At 36.3% G+C, this 24,638-nt stretch overlaps 2 protein-coding genes across 3 annotated transcripts; both read left to right on the plus strand.

The window, feature by feature from the left end:
- Positions 1-787: 787 nt before the first annotated feature.
- LOC117323901 (solute carrier family 25 member 45-like) lies at positions 788-14,742 on the plus strand. Of its 2 annotated transcripts, none has more exons than XM_033879421.1 (6): positions 788-909; positions 11,110-11,333; positions 11,537-11,580; positions 12,169-12,246; positions 13,559-13,811; positions 14,015-14,742. In XM_033879421.1, the coding sequence occupies exons 2-6, from the start codon at positions 11,288-11,290 to the stop codon at positions 14,482-14,484; spliced, it is 891 nt and encodes a 296-aa protein (XP_033735312.1). In that variant the 5' UTR covers positions 788-909; positions 11,110-11,287; the 3' UTR covers positions 14,485-14,742. The 2 variants fall into 2 exon arrangements, with proteins under 2 accessions (XP_033735312.1, XP_033735311.1); XM_033879420.1 differs by lacking the exon at positions 788-909 and adding an exon at positions 8,137-8,311.
- Positions 14,743-14,757: 15 nt separating this feature from the next.
- Positions 14,758-21,152, plus strand: LOC117323900 (solute carrier family 25 member 45-like). Its single transcript, XM_033879419.1, has 5 exons — positions 14,758-15,664; positions 17,621-17,664; positions 18,990-19,058; positions 19,316-19,574; positions 19,762-21,152. Exons 1-5 carry the CDS (start codon positions 15,568-15,570, stop codon positions 20,235-20,237), a joined length of 945 nt encoding a protein of 314 aa, XP_033735310.1. The 5' UTR covers positions 14,758-15,567; the 3' UTR covers positions 20,238-21,152.
- The last annotated feature ends 3,486 nt before the right edge of the window (positions 21,153-24,638 follow it).

Genomic DNA, 24,638 nt, shown 5'->3' on the forward strand with positions numbered 1-24,638 from the left:
TAGGTCTGATATCGCGTTTTTTAATTTTTCAGACGGATCTCAATGTACTTGAACTTCAGCATGCATATGCCATATAAATAGTTTAATAAATATAATATGTGTTTCTGTATTCAATCAGTTTCAAATTAGATGCCATTCAAAAACATAAAGGTTTTCATATATTTTGCTATTCCTAGTCATTTGACATTTACTAAAATTAAGCATCTAAATCTGATTTCAAAACGTTCACAAAGTAAAAATAAAAGTTATTAACCATACTTGTACCAAGATCCTATATAGGGAACAACCAACCAATTGAAAAATAGACTTTTGAAAGTTGTGCCAGTGATTAAAAGTTTGGCAGCCACTGATTGGCCAGTTTATTATTAAGTTCCAAAATAGATATGTAGCCTGAAAGGTAACTATCCATAGGTAATGTTGATATATTTTTTGTAAGTCTGATTGATTTTTTTTCAAACGTTCTGGTCATAATGATTAACAGGTAAAAATTTCAGGTATTTTTTTAGAATTTTACTGTGAAATTTACCCATTTTCAAAATGGCTACCCTGGAAAATGTTTGAGCTGAAGGACCCAACGTTTTTTCTTTTTTTTTATTAAGTGTTATGAGACCATAAACTTTGATTATAAACCATAATTGCCAAATTGATTTCTAGAATTTCAATGGCATACTACAAAACGTTAACACTAAAGTCTATGGAAAAGCAATTGGTTGGTTGGTCCCTATAAACGTTATCATATCGGTTATCAGAGACTGCCAGATACATGTCTTGGCACGTTATATTTCACACTCTGGTGGATACCAACGATATATAATTACGTACATGTACCTGCTGCAGAATCCGGTAAATCCGGTAGTTATCCCTGGATACAAACGAGGAGGACACCATTGTCAGATCGGGCGTCACATGGTGAGTTGTTACTTGTATATGTTTGTTTCTGTTGAGTAATTCCATTATTACTCTGAACAACAAAGCATATCATCAACTTTAATTTACATGTATAAATACTGACGTAAAGTAAGTTTATATTGTGTTTGGATCATCAATATACAAACAACTTGTTAATCCTAGATATATCGCTTTGGGCATTGATCAGGCGAGGAACTGACTAATCTATGATCTATTGGTTTCCTTGAATCAGGTAAAACACTGAAACTTTGTCACATACATTATCGTATGACTACCTCGCATTCGTTCAAAATAATATGACGTCCTTCGAGTAGAAGACGCTTTCCCTGGCGGAACACATGGTCTTATTCTCCTTGCATTTTCACAATGTCTGCATGTAATCTAGATCTTGGTTTCTTGGTGTGGTACTCTTTGCGTTACTACAGATCATGACCACAATACCCAATAGCGATGACGACGACGGGTAACGACGAACATTGAATGTTTTTTTTTTTTTAAATAATCCCCTATAGATTTATCTCCACCTAATTTCCGTCAAACCTGATCAGTAACGTCAACAATTCATGAGTAAATTATTTAATTAACATCTGAAATTGGAACGTGAACAAACCCTGCGCGTGCCGAGTTACATCCCCGGATGATGAACAGATAAAACATGGGTTTACTTATCAAATACCAAGAAGTTTCACTGCCACCATAGTTTACTCAAACGATTTCCTTATTTACTACAAATATCATGTCGAGTATCACACCTCGTTGCGGGCAAATTGACCTCGCGGAACGTTCACGTGGCTTTTTACGTTTAACCTATATTTAACTTTTGTCTAACAGCTTCACGTTGACTCGTAGATGATGTTGAAAATATCTTTGTCTTCACGCAGCAACTGGTACGTCTGATCTACTTTTGGCTTCTGATGCATGACTTTGATTGCCATTCCGTATTTTTTTTTAAACCAACCAGTTTGCGCATGCGTGATGACATATTTTCCGTGGCTCATTTACATATAGAGAGTGGAGCACCGCATTAGAGATTCCCTGCAATCTGTGGGTAGTTTCCCGGTTTTAATTGTAATTATGAAGAGCTACGGTATTGATTATCACATTATACCATCATTAGGTATACTAAGTATATTCTATCATTCAACATATTTTTGTAATTTCGTCATAATTTATATGTTAGGAAAACAAAGGCTTTGAACTTCAAAAACTTAAATAAAGTGTCTTTCTTTTTCAAGTAGATAAATATATTGTTTGCGGATCTAGTGACAATAACTCCATATTGTGTCAAGTATCGCATGTTGTTAAAACTTCAATTTAAGATAAACTTTAGGTAAAACCACACAGCAATTCATCAACTAGATTCAATGGAAAGCTGCACTCTTGTCTAATGTTCATTTCTCAAGGGTGTCTACCTAGTTATTCAGGTTCTACTAGTAGGCTATAAACATTGAACTTGTAAGACGACAATCTACGAATCCTGGACATTTATCCAGTGTTCGTGTATACGTCACGGGACATGAAAACGATATGGTACATGCTACAAGACTCAGAACGGTCACGAAAAATGCAGACATAACTTTGTTGCGCACGTGAGAATATTAAAAATGAAAACCCTACTAGATGTAAAGACACTCATATGGATAATGTCATGGATTGCAATTTTTTTGCTTACTAGAGACTAGATTTACTGACCGTATGAATGTGACGGGATATTACATTATCTGGTCTGGAACATTCGTTTGTCTTGACAACAATAAAAACATTGTGATCAACTGAGTATCAATGTTGTAAAGTTGCTAGAAAAGATACACGACAAAATAATCAATTTACATTTGTTGACAAAGATTTTCCTTGGATATTGTGCAAATCATGGTGGCTGATGATACATTCCTTGGAAACTTAGAAATAAAAGGACAGTAATGTCACTATATATTCCGTGACAGAAACAAATCTTTGATAGAGAGTGACATAAAGACTTAGTATATAAACTTAGACTAGTAACAATTTTGGCCGAGGTATATTTCCAACTTACATTTCTTAATATTTACATTTTCACTTCGCTCCGCCTCAATGAACATAGTAAACTAAGATCACTTCATTTCCCGTTGAAGATTTTGGGTCGCGTGCTTCTGTTCTGAGAGACGAATCACTTTCTTGCCGGCGTGTGAATACATTCACTGAGTTTACAATGGCGATCGAGTTCTGTACCGCCTCAGACTTGAATGCACTTTCACTTTGTGAATTGTGTAACATTGTTATAAACGTATATGAACACAAGTGGAATAGCCGCTTTATGTGCTAATAAAAATGCCAGTATAATGCAGACAGTTTAGAAAACAGGATCTGACAGAACACTGACACTCTCGATAGCACCGAGCTCATGACCTACGTAGCGCAGTAGGTCTAACGTTAGCTGTATTTCGAATGCCATGCTTAATACCATTTCAGTGGTAACAGAAAATAAACCTCAATTTAAACACTATTTAACAACACAAAACAGACTGGTAGCAGAAGTATGCTATATCGAGAACAGGGACACATTATTGTCGTAATTTGACTCAATCTAAACATATGGAGGACACAAGTTTCCGGCCGTCGAATACCGCCAATTTTCAAATCAATGTTTCTTTACTTACTATTATCAGAATTTACATCCCAAAACGCCAGTGCGACAATGAAATCCAATATTTCAAGAACACCATGTACATCACCAGTTAACCTGCGACTAAAATCCATATTGTTACACTTTTTCTCGAGCTCTGAATATCCCGGCTATATTAGACTGCATCACATCATTTTTTTAACCGAGTCCCTGTGTCTCAAGTGACCAAATCACACACATACTATACTGTCAACACTGCACTTTAAATTCGTATTTATATGGGTATTGCTAAGTTTTTATTATACAATATCATAAATATTTGTTATAAATGAATATTTTACCTTGAAAATATCGTATCTATGTGTATCAACATCGTAATAATCAAAACGTGTATGGCACTATATTTTGTGTTGCTTTGGCGACGAGAATAGTTGACTGTCTGCTGTTCCACTACTGTGCACACATGTACGATAAGTATAACAATGTTACAAAGTGACACACTTACGTCACACTGTTGCGACCGAATTTTGCAATCTGGTGGCGAAGTTTTAAATTTGGTTAACGTAAATATAAGGATTGATTGTCAATTTTGTTGCTTGCATGGACTGATGAAGGGAAGTGAACCTCGCGCAAATGGTACATGAACTGCTTCGCAGTTCACTTCATTTGCACGAGGTTCACTTCCCTTCATCAGTCCATGCAAGCAACAAAATTGACAATCAATCCTTAAGAAGATTGAATCAGGGATCAGTGTTAAGTCATTTTTTTCTCATTTTCAATTGAGTGATATACATGTAACTACTATTATTTGAAGTAATCTGAAATTCCTTAGTGCTGATACTTCGGGGTGAGAAATAGGATGTTAAGTTCAACACCACTAAAAATGCTTGATTAACTTTGAATAAGTATGTCATACACTCCAAATATATATATATACATATATATATTTTAGCATTATTTCGTTCGAGTATGAATAATTTTTTTAACGATTTCATATATTGAAATCATTGAGACAGTGGGCTGCTAAGGGAATAAGTTACTTGTTGATGTGGCGGAGGTGTATTCGTTGTTTTTGGCATTGGTTGGTGTTGGCAGTTGTGTTGGTTGATTTGTTGTTGATGTGGTGGTGTTGTTGATGATGATGTGTTGTCGTTGTTGGTGGTTGTGGTGGTGTTAATACGTTGGTGGTTGTGTTGGTTGATTTGTTGTTGGTGTGGTGGTGATGGTGTTGATGATGTGTTGACGTTGTTGGTGGTGGTGTTAATACGTTAGTGGTTGTGTTGGTTGATTTGTTGTTGATGTGGTGGTGATGGTGTTGTTGATGATGTGTTGTCGTTGTTGGTGGTTGTGGTGGTGTTAATATGTTGGTGGTTGTGTTGGTTGAATTGTTGTTGATGTGGTGGTGATGGTGTTGTTGATGATGTGTTGTCGTTGTTGGTGGTTGTGGTGGTGTTAATACGTTGGTGGTTGTGTTGGTTGAAGTGTTGTTGGTGTGGTGGCGGTGATTGTGTTGTTGATGATGTGTTGTCGTTGTTGGTGGTGGTGTAAATACGTTGGTGGTTGTGTTGGTTGAATTGTTGTTGGTGTGGTGGTGATGGTGTTGTTGATGATGTGTTGTCGTTGTTGGTGGTTGTGGTGGTGTTAATACGTTGGTGGTTGTGTTGGTTGATTTGTTGTTGGTGTGGTGGTGATGGTGTTGATGATGTGTTGTTGTCGTTGTTGTTGGTGGTGGTGTTAATACGTTGGTGGTTGTGTTGGTTGATTTGTTGTTGATGTGGTGGTGATGGTGTTGTTGATGATGTGTTGTCGTTGTTGGTGGTTGTGGTGGTGTTAATATGTTGGTGGTTGTGTTGGTTGAATTGTTGTTGATGTGGTGGTGGTGATGGTGTTGTTGATGATGTGTTGTCGTTGTTGGTGGTTGTGGTGGTGTTAATACGTTGGTGGTTGTGTTGGTTGATTTGTTGTTGGTGTGGTGGCGGTGATTGTGTTGTTGATGATGTGTTGTCGTTGTTGGTGGTTGTGGTGGTGTTAATACGTTGGTGGTTGTGTTGGTTGATTTGTTGTTGATGTGGTGGCGGTGATGGTGTTGTTGATGATGTGTTGTCGTTGTTGGTGGTGGTGTTAATACGTTGGTGGTTGTGTTGGTTGAATTGTTGTTGATGTGGTGGTGGTGATGGTGTTGTTGATGATGTGTTGTCGTTGTTGGTGGTGGTGTTAATACCTTGGTGGTTGTGTTGGTTGATTTGTTGTTGATGTGGTGGTGATGGTGTTGTTGATGATGTGTTGTCGTTGTTGGTGGTTGTGGTGGTGTTAATACGTTAGTGGTTGTGTTGGTTGAATTGTTGTTGGTGTGGTGGTGATGGTGTTGTTGATGATGTGTTGTCGTTGTTGGTGGTTGTGGTGGTGTTAATACGTTGGTGGTTGTGTTGGTTGATTTGTTGTTGGTGTGGTGGTGATGGTGTTGTTGATGATGTGTTGTCGTTGTTGGTGGTTGTGGTGGTGTTAATACGTTGGTGGTTGTGTTGGTTGAATTGTTGTTGGTGTGGTGGTGATGGTGTTGTTGATGATGTGTTGTCGTTGTTGGTGGTTGTGGTGGTGTTAATACGTTGGTGGTTGTGTTGGTTGAATTGTTGTTGGTGTGGTGGTGATGGTGTTGTTGATGATGTGTTGTCGTTGTTGGTGGTGGTGTTAATACGTTGGTGGTTGTGTTGGTTGAATTGTTGTTGGTGTGGTGGTGATGGTGTTGTTGATGATGTGTTGTCGTTGTTGGTGGTTGTGGTGGTGTTAATACGTTGGTGGTTGTGTTGGTTGAAGTGTTGTTGGTGTGGTGGTGATGGTGTTGTTGATGATGTGTTGTCGTTGTTGGTGGTTGTGGTGGTGTTAATACGTTGGTGGTTGTGTTGGTTGATTTGTTGTTGGTGTGGTGGTGATGGTGTTGTTGATGATGTGTTGTCGTTGTTGGTGGTGGTGTTAATATGTTGGTGGTTGTGTTGGGTGAAGTGTTGTTGGTGTGGTGGTGATGGTGTTGTTGTTGATGTGTTGTCGTTGTTGGTGGTGGTGTTAAAATGTTGGTGGTTGTGTTGGTTGATTTGTTGTTAATGTGGTGGTGATGGTGTTGTTCGTGATGTGTTGTTGTTGGTAATGCTGTTGTTTTTGTTGTTTGTTGTTGTTTCTGTTGATTGTGTTATTATGGTGGTTTCTGTGTTGGTTAATTTGTTGGTAATGTGGTGGTAGGGGTGGAAATATTTTTGCTGTTTGCGATGATGTTGTATTGCTGTTTTCTGTTGTTGTGCTTGTTGCTGCAGTGATGGTGGTTGTTATTGTTGTTTTTGTGTTGTTGGTATCGTTGTTTTTGATGTTGTTATAGTGGTAGTTGAGGGCACGGATAAGGGTACACATTGCCCATGTTTTTGTGTTGTTGGTATCGTTGTTTTTGATGTTGTTATAGTGGTAGTTGAGGGCACGGATAAATAAGGTACACATTGCCCATGTTTGTTGTAATTGTGTATATGACCGTATTATACCAGTGAGGTATAGATTGTGTATGTATTATGTAGACTTTGTCCGATACCATATTCTCCGGCTTTGTTGTAATACAATTTATTGCAAATGAAATGGAAACAACTGACAACAGCTGCCGCCTTAAAACCAATATAAATGTGTTAAGATCCTGCTGTCTGAAAGTTTCCTAATAATGCCCAAAATTTGATATATTGGTATTACTCATTTTATACGAACAATGTATATGAGAAACATGATTTCAAAATGATTGGAATACGACTTATACTTACCTGTCAGGTGATAGACGTAATATCGTACGATTACCTGTGCTGTTGATAATAGATATGCGTCCACACCCATTGTTATCAAAGTTACTTCGTCTGATGGAATAGATCTGTATCATAAAAGAATGAAGAGTTTAATTATAAGTTATAAACGTCAGAGTGCATGTACTTGCATTAGGTGGAGTCATGTAGGCGATAAACCAGTAACTAACGTACATGTACGCTATAGTTGTTGTGACGAAACCTTACGATTTGCGGAGTCATAACCAGTAACTAACGTACGCTATAGTTGTTGTGACGAAACCTTACGATTTGCGGAGTCATAACCAGTAACTAACGTACGCTATAGTTGGTGTGACGAAACCTTACATTAGGCGGAGTCATAACCAGTAACTAACGTACGCTATAGTTGTTGTGACGAAACCTTACATTAGGCGGAGTCATAACCAGTAACTAACGTACGCTATAGTTGTTGTGACGAAACCTTACGATTGGCGGAGTCATAACCAGTAACTAACGTACGCTATAGTTGTTGTGACGAAACCTTACGATTGGCGGAGTCATAACCAGTAACTAACGTACGCTATAGTTGTTGTGACGAAACCTTACGATTGGCGGAGTCATAACCAGTAACTAATATACGCTATAGTTGGTGTGACGAAACCTTACATTTAGGCAATATACCGTCACTCACACTCTTGTACTGGTTACGCAGGACAAAAGCTCAGTTGTCCCGTCTGGTATCTATACACATATCGAACTAGCGAGTCTACCTACACAATGGTAACCTAAAAATAGAACAAAAGTAGCCGTAGTGGTAAATTAGCTGACCCTGATTTTCAGGTAGGTACAGGGTCAGTACAACCGAGATAGAGTATCATACCCGGTAGTATACGTGTGACCTCGGTCAGGGCTCTGTTGACGAAGATATGTAAGATAATGACAAGTGACAGGTTAGGAGAATCGGGACCATTGGCGACTTAGAACCTATGATTTTTGTTTACATGACTACACGGTATGTATGAGTGAGGTTATATATAGAAAACGTAAGTACTAGTGATGGTGAACTATTATCATAGTATATGTGTGTCTGGTGTTTAAGTCCGCTGGGTACCGGGCTCCACGGGTATACTGTTGCTTAAAGTGTAAACGGATAAGTTATCAGTTGTTTGTTGATCGCTATGCAATGTGTGAGTCGCATTACTTACACGTACACAACACACACATGCTCTCTGAGCCCAATTACTGATATATGTGTACTTTGTGTAGTAGTGAAACACGCATGTGGCCTCACTTTCTATTGTCCTTCTTGTTTTTGTAGTTTCATGTTATGGCTACGATAACGCGAGCGTTTGCTATACATACAATCTCAAGATAGTAGATAATAGAATGGCCACCGATGGGAAAGCGGAGTTTCCCGAACCAAATATAGGTCACTGTGACCCATACTTTGACGTCTGGCTTGTTATTTGTGAAACAGGTTCCTTTTTATACTGTATATTCATAAAATGTTCAAAATGTGGGAAATTGGTTTTTAAAAGTATCGTTAGCAAATCATTGAGGGATTTAAAAAAGACACATTTTTTTTGCCTATCTAAAACAGAAGGGGTCGGTATAAGTTGGGATGTAATTCTGATACTTCCAGTTTCATTATTACGCTGGGATAATAATGATATTCGTAGATATATAGTGCTTACATTAAAACAGCTCGTAGTTATAACGTATAAATGTATATGTCCACTACAGTGCCAGAGTAAAAACCTCATATTAGTCTTTATAAAATATCCAACAGTGAAGAGAAATGTTAACTAACGGAAATATAGATACCATATTATGTACCCTACTCAGTATCACCCGTGGATACGATGACAAGGTTTGCATCCTCCCGATCACCGATTTTGTAGCAATTCGTTGATGCTCGCGAGGCAACTGCATATATTTCCGTTTGGTTGTATGAGTTCTCAAGTCTGGAACGCCAGGCTTTAATTGATATTTCTTGTTATTGACATTTTTATGACGGGATTCGAATAACGCAGATTGGGGATTCAGTTTCTTATGTTCAATCGTTTTTTATGAACTATGATCGGTGATTCGAATAATGAATCCACTAGCAACATCGGATTTGGGATTCAGTTATCTATTATTGACATTTTGACATTAGATACTGCCATCGTCTTTGCAAAGCCAATTTCATGTGAATCGGACGGTATTTGAATATTGACCTATCAGAATCCTCTATTTGGCGGCCATCTGAAATCGTTTGTCTGGTTTTTTAAGTTGTTTATTATCAGTGCTGTCATGGTATTATATCTCCCATCAAGTTCCATTAGAATCCATCAGATGTAACAAACGTTATTAAATAAGATGTTTTCAGTAAATCCGGGTCTGTGGCGGCCATCTTGGATGTTTGATCCGACAAAAACGTGTAAGGTGCGCAAGCAGACATCATGTATGTTATGTGACAATCACATGATTATTTAGTTATATAGATATGTTAGTTTAATAGTGAAGCCGGCGGGACGGGACGGACACGAGTAACACTATTTATTGCATTTATACCTGTGAAATATCGAAAATTTTCCATTCCATAAAAGTGAAAAATATCTTTTTTTTTCTGATTTGACCAATCAGAATACTGCTTACCAACGACAATGGGGAAAATTAAGATTTGAATATAGCTCTCCGTCATGTTATATGACGTCATAATGCAAGATAGAATACATAACGTCACAATTTGGCGTACATTTGTTAGCCGTTGACAGGGGACCGCAATGAATTCTGGGAAATATTGAGTTGCCTCAGTATATTTTGCTATAAATGTAATAAACAGAATATCTAACAGTATCTTCAGTAATACCAAATATATTTCCTTAGTGTGGCTAATACTCCGATATTTTTCACTTATGCTACGCACTAGTGAAAAATATAAAAATATTAGCCACAGTCCTGAAATATATTTAGTATTACATAATTTGGTATTACTGAAAACACTGTTAGATATCCTCTATATTTTCCCCTCCCATTTCTTGGCGGGGTATAAAAATAGCAATTGGACATAAGAAACTGAATCCCCAATCCGTCATTCGAATCCAACATGAGAATGTTAATAATAAGAAATATCAATTAAACATAAAGAACTGAATCCCCAATCTGCTGTTGGTGGCGAATTCATTATTTGAATCTCCAATAACGAATAACGAATCCGCTGCTAACTTTAGCCCGCCATCTAATATTAGGCAAAAGGTCTTCATGTCAATTCAGGTCAATTTCATATGAAAATGTTCAGACGAAATTGACCTGAAAAGAGCAAATAGTCAATCTAGGTCAAGAAATTGAACTGAATTTGACATGAAATAAAAAAAAATCATGTCATATTTAGGTCATATTTTTTCATGTTAAATTTACTTTAAATTAATCACATTAAAATCACATTAAATGCTTAGACCTAAAACGCAATTAAACACCTAATACAAAAAAGAAACAAATCTTATGCGTTCGTAAAATGCTTAATTATCATTATTGATGTCTTCAGTTTGAAAACAAAGTAAATGACGAGAATAAACAAAAATATAACTTTCTGGAAAAAGATATAAAAATAGTTGTTTTTAAGACTCTATATTTCAAAGTAGGCGCGTTCGTTATCCAGCTATGTGCAGTGACAACCTATAATATTCTCACCACTTAAATAAATCGTCAGGTCAGGTTAGCGACATATTCAAGTCAGCTTTAAATGAAAAAAAAAGACATATTGATAACAATTGTAGATGTGACTAGAATTAATTAGACATTAAAACAATATGATTACTTATTCAGGAAAGCAATACAGCGATAATATCATCAGAAGGAGAAAACCATTAGGATGTACTTCCGGGTTGTCTCTGGTCCATTCCTGTGCTTCTGGTAAAACAGTCCAGCTTCAGGTGTTTGCTTGCAGAGGAGGTGTATTGCGAATCAACAGATGAGCGACGTCTAGCTGTCCGCCTTCTCCGACATGCCTAGTCATCTTATAAACGACTACATAGCGGGAGCTATCGGAGGTGTAGTACATCCTTCTCTACAATTATAACAATGCATTCTGAATCATTCTTCATGTTATTGTATATCATATTACAGGTGATTGACAGATCCTAACAGCGCGTGGAACGGTAGTTATTGAGAAATTACTTAAAACTTATCAAACAAATAACACTAACAAACCAAACTGATTATGATGGTAATCAATATGTCTGTATCTCTACAGGTTCGGCTGGTCTGTTGGTTGGACACCCGTTTGACACTACAAAGGTAATCATGGAAGTCCATATTATATAATTAACACGTTAATCATGCTACATGTTATTGACAAAAATTACGAGAAATACTCATTCTTCTGACACGATAGAGAATCTCTACAGTTGATCTGGTAGAATCTACAAGATGGGGTGGCACTTGATTTGGTAGAATTTGTAGAATCTACAAGATAGGTTGACAGTTGATCTGGTAGAATTTGTAGAATCTAAAAGATAGGTTGACAGTTGATCTAGTAGAATCTACAAAATAGGTTGGTAGTTGATCTGGTAGAATCTACAAAATAGGTTGGTAGTTGATCTGGTAGAATCCCTAAGATAGGCTGACAGTTGATTTGGTAGAATCTACAGAATAGGCTGACAGTTGATTTGGTAGAATCTATAAGATAAGTTGACAGATGATCTGGTAGAAGTTGATATTATAATCAACGTGTATCCTGATTTATGTTTATGTACTGTTATGATCACATTACTTGTGTATAAAGAGTGACCAAGCGATACTTTTTTCGCGTATAGAAATAAACACTTAACATATGCCATAGACTTATTTATTTGATCTCAGATGTTGTTAATTGTTCTACCTCAGGTGAAATTACAGACACAACATGGAAATCAGCGAAAAGGAACCCTGGCGATGGTCTCAAACATCTTCAAGCAGGGATGGGTGAGAACCGAGAACACATTTATAAAACAAATGAAAAGAAAATGTTCCAACATCACTTAATGAAAAAATGATGGAAATATGACATCACTATTATTTCTGAATTGATTATTTTATAATAATATATAATTTTATAGCTTTTTATATTTAAAATTTCACCACAGAAATGGTTGCCAGTTGCGACTGACACAGCCCGTTGGGATATTGTTTCCTACCAATACTCATTAAGGTTAACAACATATTTCTTGTACTTGTGTTGAACTTTATCAATCCTCTCTGCGAATTATATTAAGGTTAGCAAGTGTTCAAAAGTTAGTCCCCCAGTAATCTTGCATTTAACTACATACCTATGTATAAACATAAATGAAATTGGTATACAACATAAATATGTATTTGATCGAAGTTAGACACTGAAGTAAGTAACTATGCCACAGTTACATTTCGTATGTTACATATAGACACCATTCTACTCTACACACATCTTATTTTGTTATCTTGCACATCAGACAATTGAAGGCAATGTTGTTATCCTAGAATATATGTTCTGACAATCACCAAAATTAAAGATATCACACTTTCAAAGTTAAAATAAATATGATCATACATTTATCTTTATATTTTTCCTGATAACATTTCTTTGTATTGATTTCTTGCACCCTTTCTTCTTTCTTTCGGAACTGTAAGAGATATTGACCATTTTGTATATGTACAATGTTTATGTCATAATCTAAAAACACTGAAACAGTGCAATGTTTGGTAATTTATTATAGAAAGAAGGAATATGTTAAATATCTGTGTCCGATGTCCCCATCCCGGTTGAGTCTCCGTGTATTCTGTATTAGTGTGAGTTAGACTTGGTCGGTTCTCCTTAATATGCCGGAGGGTTCCGATGCCCCAATCCCGGTTGAGTATCTGTGTATTCTATATTTAGCTACATACGTTTTTGTTCACATGTTGGCGTTTTCTTGATTTTGAAGATTTTATAAACTATAAAGAGAATAAAAAATGATAGTTCTTTATTGATTTATTTCAACGTTTTCTAGACGGATGTTAAGAGTGTTTCAGCATGAATATGATATACATGTGGTATAACAGTCAATATTACTTCGGTTAGTATGGTGGTAAATCGACAACCTTATATTTATCTATTACTAAATTTAGATGAATATATGCGCAAGTATCATACTTTAATACCAAGGGCAACATGATAATAAGTTAAAAAAAAACAAAAAAAACAAACCCACTTGTAATATAATATGCACCTTTAAAAAAGAAACCAGATTAAGATACATTCTTGTTTCCTTTGCCTGTCTAGACTACTGGCTTCTTTCGGGGACTGTCATGGCCGATGATGTCCTACGGAGTTGTAAACTCGGTCCTATTCGGCGTCTACGGGAACACCCTTAAGTTCCTGGACAAGGACAATGACACTAAGAAGTCATCCTACCTCAACATTTACCTGGCGGGATGTGTAGGGGGCGCTGCACAACTGATTCCGGTCATACCTACTGATTATGTCAAAGTCGTGTTGCAGTCCCAGGTTTCCCATGATGCACATAAGACAGCAGGTATGGAAAAGACCTTTCGGAATACATCCGTCCAAAATAAAAACGATTTCACTATAACACATATTAATTAAACTTCAGTAATTGCATTTTAAGAATCGCATTTCGTTAGTGCCATGACAAAATTATGCTTACATAAAAAGACACTTTGTAGATGTCTTTAACGAAATAACGTTACTAAATTAATGCTGACATTGTGATTGTAGTCCAGAGAGCAAGCAAAGACCCTTATTTCAAGGGACCAATACAGTGTGCCAGACACGTGTACAGAACTGAAGGATTGTTGGGATTATACAAGGGTGGTGGAGCCATGTTCTGGCGCGAAGTCCCATCTTACGGCCTCTTTCTCCTCGTCTACGAGTCCTTCAGCGAGGCCATCAAATCTAGAGGCTGGACTGACTCCAAGGGATTCATAGCTGATTTTATCGCTGGTGGCTGTGCAGGAAGTATGACTTGGTTCTCTATAATGCCAATTGACGTTGTAAAGAGTCGTTATCAGGCAGATATGGTGGGTCAGTACAAGGGACCGTTGGATTGTGCAATCAAAAGCTTTAAGGCAGATGGACTCCGGGTGTTCTATAGAGGCAGTATTGTGACGTGTGTCCGAGCGTTTCCGGTGAACGCTGTGACGTTTGTTGTATATTCACAGATTCTACAGTATCTGGACAGCAGGTGATGGCGGTCTAGGAATAACATTTATTTGTATATACAATGAAATATACTAGTACGATAATTGTCTATAATACACATAAAACGAAAATGCTTATTTTTATTTATATAATTATCTCTTCATTTCCACATAGCTAAAATAAGAAAAAATGCAATTTTAATGCAATGTCAGTATAATATTTCGTATAAAAGAATATTTTCAAAAATTCTGATTATTTTTTTTAATTGAATGAATGAAAACTATATTAATCTTTATCAAATTAAAATCAATACCCATTTTCGATATATTGTTTTCTGTTTGAGCAGGGAGATTTACAAGACAAAATACTTTTACCAATATAGACACTCACATCACATATGGACCAATGGCCTGTCATATTAAATTCCTCTGATTATCGAGAAGACCCCCGTTGACAACAATAACACTTTTATCAAATGTACGCTTTTATCTTCCCTGTACATACCAGTTAGGATATTGGTAACATCCCTGATCTCGAAGGATTCCCTACTGGAATACATAGATTACTTCGGTTGTCATACAATTAACGCCAGTGTAAATATTTCACGTAAGATGTTATTTAATTAGGGTACGCTGAGAAATAAATAGGGATGATTTGTCAAGTATGCACACCTGTCATGATGGCAACACGCTGAGTCGGTATCTGTCCAGTACATATTAGGAGGTTTATTGGTACACCTGGTGCAGGTCACGTGCTAGCACTCATCTTTAATCAACAAAAACAGGAAACGTAACTGAACAATTCACTGACGAAATATCTTTTTATAGCTCTCTATATATACCCTGTTATAAGGAAGAGTCAATCGATTCCTACCCGACACGTACGTAGGTAAGTACATTGTAGCTGTATGATGCCCAAGGCAATACTTCGCCAAGGTTTTACATTCTCGAGTAGGTTAAACAATAAATTCAATAATCCTCTAAATAAAAAGTGTCATGTGTATTTACCATGAGTGATTTGTAAATATAAAAAAGAGACATAATACAAAACAAATAGCAAAACAAGCTGATTACTAAGCGTAACTCCATATGTAGAGGAATGTTATTTATCTGGAAAAGTCACCATGATCCATGTCCTTGTACCCTAAAGAACAATTGACAGCACACCACAGCGACAGAGAGATGGCGGACTACTCCTTCCATAGCTTTGTAGCGGGAGGTGTCGGAGGTAAATGATGGAATTTAATTATGTAAATCATACTTTACTTCGGTTAGAATTATTGTAACTAGGTTAGCTTTTAATCATCAGAGAAAAAATAAAGTAACAAAACACAAACAGATAATTGAAAGTTTATTAGTGAAAAAAACAACGAACATGAACTTAATACATCTAGCACTTAACTGCCCGGGCCAATGACTTTGAGTCCTATATCTGTGACGCATTGTCGTCATGTGATGTTGGACTGGACATTAGAAACTTCTCCGTTCCTTATATATAATATTAATGATAACAAACTACGACTTATGAAAATGAATGTTTTGTGTCGTGCCAATGATATGGGCTAGTCGTTCCTCCAACCCGGGGTACATTTAGAGCACACATTATCATAGTTACATTGTCTAACTACAATACACTACACAGTATCTATTGTCTATTTCTGTGGCACCTGTAGGCCTAGATAACAAAGTGACACAGATATACAAACTGGATGGAAACATCGTTCAAAGAATTTTGATACTTAAGCTGTTGTCTTCCTCTTTGTTTTGGCATCATATTCATTTCTTTTTGCCTTTATTTGGACTTTTGAATCTTATTAGTTTTTTGTTTTTGTGCATTAAGCTTAGATGTTCTCGTTGTCTTTCCTTTTGTCTCGTCGGCTGTTTAGTAACCTTTGTTATAAGGACGATTTCAATTTCCTTATTGTCGATTTTCTCTTTCTAGTAAATAGCATTACTGTTTAAGGTTGATGAAAACCATGGGAATGTTAAACGTGCTGGAAGCTCGTTGATATGTCTGTTCATCACTCCGGTTTTCATTTCCTATGTTCTTCTCCCATCCTTCCGCCACTCGGTAGTATCTTTACACATTAGACACACTGAGAAAATGGAAATACCACATGTATGTATGCATTGGCGAAACCTAATTTAAAAGAATCGACAGGAAATATCCATATAACATGATCATTGTACCAATACAATAGACGTCTCATTTTTGTGTGTCTGTAATATGATGTCTCATTTTCCTGTTTGTATCATGGTGTCTCATGTCCCTATGTGTCTGTAAATGTATGTCTCATGTTACTGTATTACAGTGTGTTTCATGCCCTGTATGTCTGTAACTGTTTGTCTCATGTCCTGTATGTCTGTAACTGTGTGTCTCATGACCTGTGTGTCTGTAACTGTTTGTCTCATATCCTGTGTGTCTATAACTGTGTTCCCATGTCCTGTGTGTCTCATGCCCTGTGTGTCTGTAACAGTGTGTCTCATATCCTGTGTGTCTATAACTGTGTTCCCATGTCCTGTGTGTCTCATGCCCTGTGTGTCTGTAACAGTGTGTCTCATATCCTGTGTGTCTATAACTGTGTTCCCATGTCCTGTGTGTCTCATGCCCTGTGTGTCTGTAACTGTGTGTCTCATATCCTGTGTGTCTATAACTGTGTTCCCATGTCCTGTGTGTCTCATGTCATGTGTGTCTGTAACAGTGTGTCTCATGCCCTGTATGTCTGTAACTGTGTGTCTCATGTCCTGTATGTCTGTAACTGTGTGTCTCATGTCCTGTGTGTCTGTAACTGTGTGTCTCATGTCCTGTGTCTTTAACAATGTGTCTAATATCCTGTGTGTAACCGCTTGTCTTATGTTATCGTGTCTATAACTGTGTGCCTCACGTGCCTATGTGTCTGTAACAGTCTCCCTGATTAAAGACAGGTAGACAGTTGATATGGTGGGTGTCACTCCATATCAACATTATTTTGGTTTTTGTATTTCATGTTTTGGCGTATTTTGTAGCTATATATTGAAGCTGCGACATTATCTGTCCATATGTTGTGATGCTTTTGTAGTTTTCGTGTCTATTGACGTTTTAAGTCCTTGTTCATTGACACAGTTATAAGTTAACCTGACAGTTTATTCCTTTCGTATACAGTATAATGAATGATAGAAGAGTAGATTTTACGTTGTGTTACAGGTGTGGCCGTTGTACTAATTGGCTTCCCGTTTGACACCATTAAGGTAATAAAATATGCACGCATGTATATAATGAAAACCATGATTCAATTTTATCTCTTTTTTTCAGCGTATTGTCTCCTTCCAATGTATCTTGTTACTACAGTAATCAAGATGTCAGTATGCCGATGACAATCATTCGGGCCTCTTTGTATCAAATCCAAAATTACATAAGTAGGTTTTATAGTGCTGCTGTGTATTCCATAAATAAAATAAATATAACGTAGACTTTCATGCGTATTGAACATCAGTTCATACAAAATATTTCTCAATAAGAACATTTGTCCCCTACATCAAAACTGTGAGGACATTGATTTGGAGTCCATGAAAGACAATCAGACTTGCTTACTCTATGTAAACGGCAATATCCTCGTTATTTCTTTTAATTTTTTTCTTCTTTTTTCCCCTTCCAATTTATTATTTTTATAGTTTCCGTGAAATATGAGTTATTATCAATGTCATGATATAAAAATGTAGTAACATTATCTATTTCATAAATGGTACTGAATGTGTGCTGGAATAATTCATTTGAATTTTTTTTTTCATGTTCAATTCAATTAAACATTATTCCGTAAGTTTTACAACTTAATGGAAAACATTGTATATCCATTAAAGGACAAAGGCACCCACTCTTACATAATTAATTATTCATTCTACAAAATAGTTCTTACTGTCATCACCTAAATTTAAATTCAACAAATATTATTCTTACTACTGTCTTAAAGAACAGCAATTCATATATTATCAATTTGATTAGTTAAAAATGAATTAATTTTAATTAAAGAATTACAAATCTTTCCTTTGTTCATTTGCTAGTGATAATTGTTTTATGTTTTCTACTTTGATAAACTGAATAAATTTAAACATACTATATTGATTTATTAGAAAGTTACGGACGTTAAAATGTTAAATTCCTCAGAGGGTATTGTGTTCCGTTCAGATATGACCCTGTTTGTTGAGAGAACGTGAAACCCTGTACAAGTTAGTAAAAAAAATTGGTCACTGTTATTTCTGTATACGTGATAAGCTTAGTGCATATTATATAACGCGTTATTGAGTGTTGGAAAAAAATGAATTGATAAATCTGAACACAGAGCAAATGTTGTAGAACGCACTCTACATAAACTGTACAATAACTAAACATTGCATATTATTCGACTGAAGTGCTGAAATATGAACACCGCTATGCCACCCACTCTCCTATAAAAAAGTCTTTTGAAGATTGTAATGACTCAGTTTAATGTTCCCTTAAGCCATTCTATTCATGTTAAATGATTATCAGTGTAAATGTTTGATTCCTTCCATGGTGATAATCTCTATATCTCGCATAGGTCCTTCTGCAGACACAGTCACATACCCGACTTCCCGACATACTCACCGCAGTCTACAGAAATACGCTTGTGAGTCTTTATTCTGACTTTGTGTTGATAATGTTTATCGGAAATCGAAATTAGCTTTTATCATAAAGTTGCACCATTTGTGCAAGGTTTTACGATATATATATATATATATATATATATATACCATTATCGAAAACAACCACAAGTAAAAGTAATAACAAATCCAGGTTAATTATGTCTGGATTGATGTATTTGTGTGTTTTGTGTGTCAGTATGATAATATTTCTGAACCAAATGTCCACGTTTTCATTGTACAGTCCAATGGTTTACTAAGGGGACTTTCCTGGCCGTTGTGTTCCGTCCCATTCACAAATGCTGTGTTCTTTGGAGTAAATAACACAGCACTGAGCCTGTTCAACAAAGAGCACAATCCAGCGGATGTCGACTGGCGGAGCCGTTATATTGCCGGATGTATAGGCAGCCTGGCGGAAATGACGTTTGTCATCCCCATTGATTACGTCAAAGTCGTTCTCCAATCACAAGCAGCAGCATCACAATGGCAACGGGAAATCCCCTGTTAGTAATCAAATTTAAAAAACCCAACAACACCTGTTTCTTTGTTCCTTAAGAATAATGATTGGTATTATGCACAGTGTATCGCCTTATGGTATACATCACTTGCGAATGATATAACATACATCCCACAATTACTTGATGCATCTCTTTAAAAAAAGTTAATTTTAAAAAATTGTGTGTTATCCAGGTGGCCAAACAAAATACTTTCGCGGTCCTTTGGATGTTGGGCGGTACATACTTGTAAATAATGGTCTTGTTGGGCTATACAAAGGTGCGTCGCTGATGCTCTGTCGTGAGATCCCACTAGGTGGACTTTTTATGGTCAACTTTCATCAGATACAACATTTTCTTCAGGAGCGGGGTCTGACTGACTCTCATGGACTGGTGGCCGACAGTCTCGGAGGAGGATTTGCCGGGTGTATCAACTGGGGCGTAGGTATGCCGATTGACGTCATCAAGAGTCGCTACCAAGGTGATATGGTTGGCCAATACAAAAGTATAACAGACTGTGCATACCGAAGTTTCAAGACCGAGGGAATACGAGTGTTTTTCAGGGGAACCCTGGTAACATTCTTACGGGCATTTCCTGTTAATGCTGCAAACACATGTATTGTTTTTCAGACTTTGAAACTATTACAAAGACCCGAGGACAAACAGAACTAAATACACTACACATAACTAGTTCATGTTTGTTTAAAACATTTCAATGTCCAAATTGGAATGCTGTATCAGTTTTAGGTCCGCTTGTATTTTCTAAGCTTCACTGGATTCAGCAATTCCACACTTTTTGGCACCTATCATCACTGACGAATCCCTGAAGGACGAAACAACTGTATTGTGTAGTTTTATATTCATTGTTTGGCATATCTAAAGGTGTTATTTACGTATGTGTCCTCTGTAATATCGCTTTAACGCCTTAGTATTAGATGTGACTTTATACCTGATGTAGGGTATCATTGTTGTTTCCATGTAGAATATATACCTGATTTAGGGTATCATTGTTGTTTCCATACAGACTATATGCCTGATTTAGGGTACATTTGTACCATTGTTGTTTCTGTGTAGACTATATACCTGATGTAGGGTATCATTGTTGTTTCCATGTAGACTATATACCTGATGTAGGGTATCATTGTTGTTTCCATGTAGACTATATACCTGATGTAGGGTATCATTGTTGTTGCTATGTAGACTATAAACCTGATGTAGAGTACCGTTGTTGTTTCTATGTAGACTATATACCTGATGTAGGGGATCATTGTTGTTTCTATGTAGACAATATACCTGATGTAGAGTACCGTTGTTGTTTCCATACATACTATATACATTGTACCTGATGTAGAGTATAATTGTTGATTCAATCTAGTCAGAAGTCAGAAGTCAGACGTGTTAATATTTTATTTCCTTGTGTGATATGACGTCAGATTCGTTAGTATTTCATTTCCTTGTGTGATATGACGTCATACGTGTTAATGTTTATTTCCTTGTGTGATATGAAGTCAGATGTGTTAATATTTTATTTCCTTGTGTGATATGACGTCAGACTCGTTAATATTTTATTTCCTTGTGTGATATGAAGTCAGACTCGTTTGTATTTTATTTCCTTGTGTGATATGAAGTCAGACGTGTTAATGTTTTATTTCCTTGTGTGATATGAAGTCAGACGTTTTAATGTTTTATTTCCTTGTGTGATATGACGTCAGACTCGTTAACATTTTATTTCCTTGTGTGATATGACGTCAGACTCGTTAATATTTTATTTCCTTGTGTGATATGAAGTCAGACGTGTTAATGTTTTATTTCCTTGTGTGATATGAAGTCAGACGTTTTAATATTTTATTTCCTTGTGTGATATGACGTCAGACTCGTTAACATTTTATTTCCTTGTGTGATATGAAGTCAGACTCGTTAATATTTTATTTCCTTATGTGATATGAAGTCAGACTCGTTAATGTTTTATTTCCTTGTGTGATATGAAGTCAGACTCGTTAATGTTTTATTTCCTTGTGTGATATGAAGTCAGACTCGTTAGTATCTTATTTCCTTGTGTGATATGAAGTCAGACTCGTTTGTATTTTATTTCCTTGTGTGATATGAAGTCAGACTCGTTAATATCTTATTTCCTTGTGTGATATGAAGTCAGACTCGCTAATATTTTATTTCCTTGTGTGATATGAAGTCAGACTCGTTTGTATTTTATTTCTTTGTGTGATATGATGTCAGACGTGTTAATGTTTTATTTCCTTGTGTGATATGACGTCAGACTCGTTAGTATCTTATTTCCTTGTGTGAAATGACGTCAGACTCGTTAATGTTTTATTTCCTTGTGTGATATGAAGTCAGACGTGTTAATGTTTTATTTCCTTGTGTGATATGAAGTCAGACTCGTTTGTATTTTATTTCTTTGTGTGATATGACGTCAGACTCGTTAGTATCTTATTTCCTTGTGTGATATGAAGTCAGACTCGTTAATATTTTATTTCCTTGTGTGATATGAAGTCAGACTCGATTGTATCTTATTTCCCTTTGTAATGTTAAACTGGTCTTCGACGCTTATTGATGTTTAAGGTTTTGACTTAACCCTACTTTGAAATAGATTCGCATAGCGGGTATCGGTCAAGACGACGTGTAAGTCTATGATTTGTTCATGTGTGTCATCGTTTTGTCCATTGTAATGTACATCAAGGATGTCGTTTCCAAGTTGATATTCTCTGCTTGTTATTAAAAAGAAAACAAAACGAACTTTCTGTAATTAAAATAATGACGCTTAAAAAATTATGACCGTGGTGAAACGAGATGTTTTTGTAGAGGGGAGATTAATTTTGTTTATATTCGGGATTTGACGTCGTTGCAACAGTCAATGACAAATGAGGATGAATGTGGAGGTGGTTATAACGACGGGAAAAAACAAAAGAGAAAGGGAAGACATGAGTAAAGGAAAGTGGATAGAGGACAAGTACGGAAAGAGTGTAGTAATTACTGTATTGTAACACCATAGATACAGTGATAACGAGACGACCAACATATTGTTCAACTGACATAACCTGGCATTTCAAGTTTTCAGGATAAAATAAGAAATCGCAGGTCTAAGTCAATCTTTAAGCTGTTCAGCGCACGTTTCTGATTTGTTTTAATATTCTAAGACACATGTCGACTTAAATTCCATGTCCTTACACTGCAGTTTGTAAGTATTTTAATCTTCTAAGCCTGGAACACAGGCGAGCATATTTAGACTGTGTTTTTCTTTTAAAATGTGTAAATAGTGTATTTGACTGTCCTAATTCAGGTGAGCAAATGTGTCTTTTAGTAACTGGTCGTAATCTATGACCATCTCGTTCCGTTCAGTTTAATATCAGAGAAGTCGCATAGATGTTAAAACGTATAGTGTTTGAAACAGGATTCAATATAATTTTAACTCATTTGATTTTTTTCCATACTGTGATATGTTTTATTTGTCTTTGCTATGTTCAAAGTACGACTAAAGAATACTATTTTCCTCTAGTTCAATGTTTTATATATAAAAGTCTGTGTTATATGTACATGTAAAACTGACTGTGATATTTTAAACTTAGGGTGTATTTGTTGTCCATGCTGTAAGTGGACGCCCGGGTCTGTAGAATTTGAAATAAATAAAGATATATATATACTGCAAACTTATTACCTCCCTTTAACCAATAAACGTATCAGTACAAATATAATATCTCTTCATATTTATATGCTTCAATTTGTTATATCTATTTAAATTTTAAATCATTTATTTATACATGGAGATTTATTTAGGATTAACCAGCTATCTGATCCTATTGTATATTTTTGTTCAATATTAATTGTTGAAATGAAATTAATTTAAAAGCTAGGCATTGAATTAGAGATTTCGGCATTGCTTTTGCTATATCCGAGATTTATTTTTCGCCGCCCAAAATGCTCAATACTTAAAGGCCTTATCATCCCTTACGAATCCTAGAAGGTTGAAACAGTTGTACGGCGCAGTCTAATTCATTTTGGCTCTTCTCATTATTCTCCTACAAAACATCGGCCGTTCCATGCCGGTTATGGGGTGCATGGATGTACAGCCCAATACCGACATGGAAATATTTATCGCGTGTTATTTTGATTAGTAGAGGTTTAGATAGTATGATATAGTTCGCAAACATAACAAAAATAGAAATTTTAGATATTCTATTGGGATGTTCGAGCACTGGTCCATGTTAACGTCAGTATCCGTCCAAAAAACTGGGGTCATATGGCTTACTGAAGGAAATTTGATCACATCGTGTACATGATTATAACATTGTTGAACATTTTCACGTAAGTCTGTCCTTAGTTACCACGGCAAAACTTTAGTCATTAAAATTGCCATCTAGAAATTAGTTTGTTTTTTCAAATGCTCGGCTATAATTTCTATACGTTAAGTCTCCTGATCTGTCTTACGAATTGTTATTGTAATGAATATCGCTAACAGAATTTTGGTGACGATCACAATATCACCGTGACTAAATTACATCTACATTTACATGCATGATAAGATATATCACTGCATCTATCAATTACTGATTCCATTGTTTCGATTGTTTTTTGGCCTCTGGGGTAAAATGATGGACCTATGTTTCATCCATAGTGAAAATCTCTGAAAAAAGTTGGCAGGTTCTTCCTCAAAAACGTCAAGATTAGCATGCGATTATGTGCACCTGGTGTGCTTCTGATCAACTGTCAGAAGTCTTGGTACCTATCGGCTTTCTCATTGCAAGATCCTCGGTCAGAATGGAATATACAATTTCCTGTGAAATGCCAACTCTACTGGCTATATACCTTTTTGTGACTCGTCTGTCAGTCATAACAATATCATGAACTTTATTGACCATTTCTGGGGTTGCAACATTGACAGGGCTTCCAGGATGGTCGTCATCGTCAAGGCTCTGTCGGCCGCGCTTAAATTGAAGCAAAGGAAGGAGCATCTTTCCTTAGTGGTCCTACCATATCATTATGGATAGCCTTAGGTGTTGTGCCTTTTTTATGCAAATACTGGATCACTGCTCTTCACCGATTTTGTTCATTTTGCAAAAG

Source organism: Pecten maximus, chromosome 3 (genome assembly GCF_902652985.1).
Source record: "Pecten maximus chromosome 3, xPecMax1.1, whole genome shotgun sequence".
Lineage (NCBI taxonomy): Eukaryota > Metazoa > Mollusca > Bivalvia > Pectinida > Pectinidae > Pecten > Pecten maximus.

Bases quoted from the DNA above. Each gene is read 5' to 3' on its own strand.
- LOC117323901 (XM_033879421.1), top strand. From the start codon at position 11,288: ATGCCTAGTCATCTTATAAACGACTACATAGCGGGAGCTATCGGAG. The intron at 12,247-13,558 runs GTGAGAACCGAG...TTGCCTGTCTAG, and splicing joins ACATCTTCAAGCAGGGATGG to ACTACTGGCTTCTTTCGGGG. The intron at 13,812-14,014 runs GTATGGAAAAGA...TTGTGATTGTAG, and splicing joins TGATGCACATAAGACAGCAG to TCCAGAGAGCAAGCAAAGAC.
- LOC117323900 (XM_033879419.1), top strand. From the start codon at position 15,568: ATGTCCTTGTACCCTAAAGAACAATTGACAGCACACCACAGCGACAGA. The intron at 15,665-17,620 runs GTAAATGATGGA...GTTGTGTTACAG, and splicing joins TGTAGCGGGAGGTGTCGGAG to GTGTGGCCGTTGTACTAATT. The intron at 19,059-19,315 runs GTGAGTCTTTAT...TTCATTGTACAG, and splicing joins CAGTCTACAGAAATACGCTT to TCCAATGGTTTACTAAGGGG.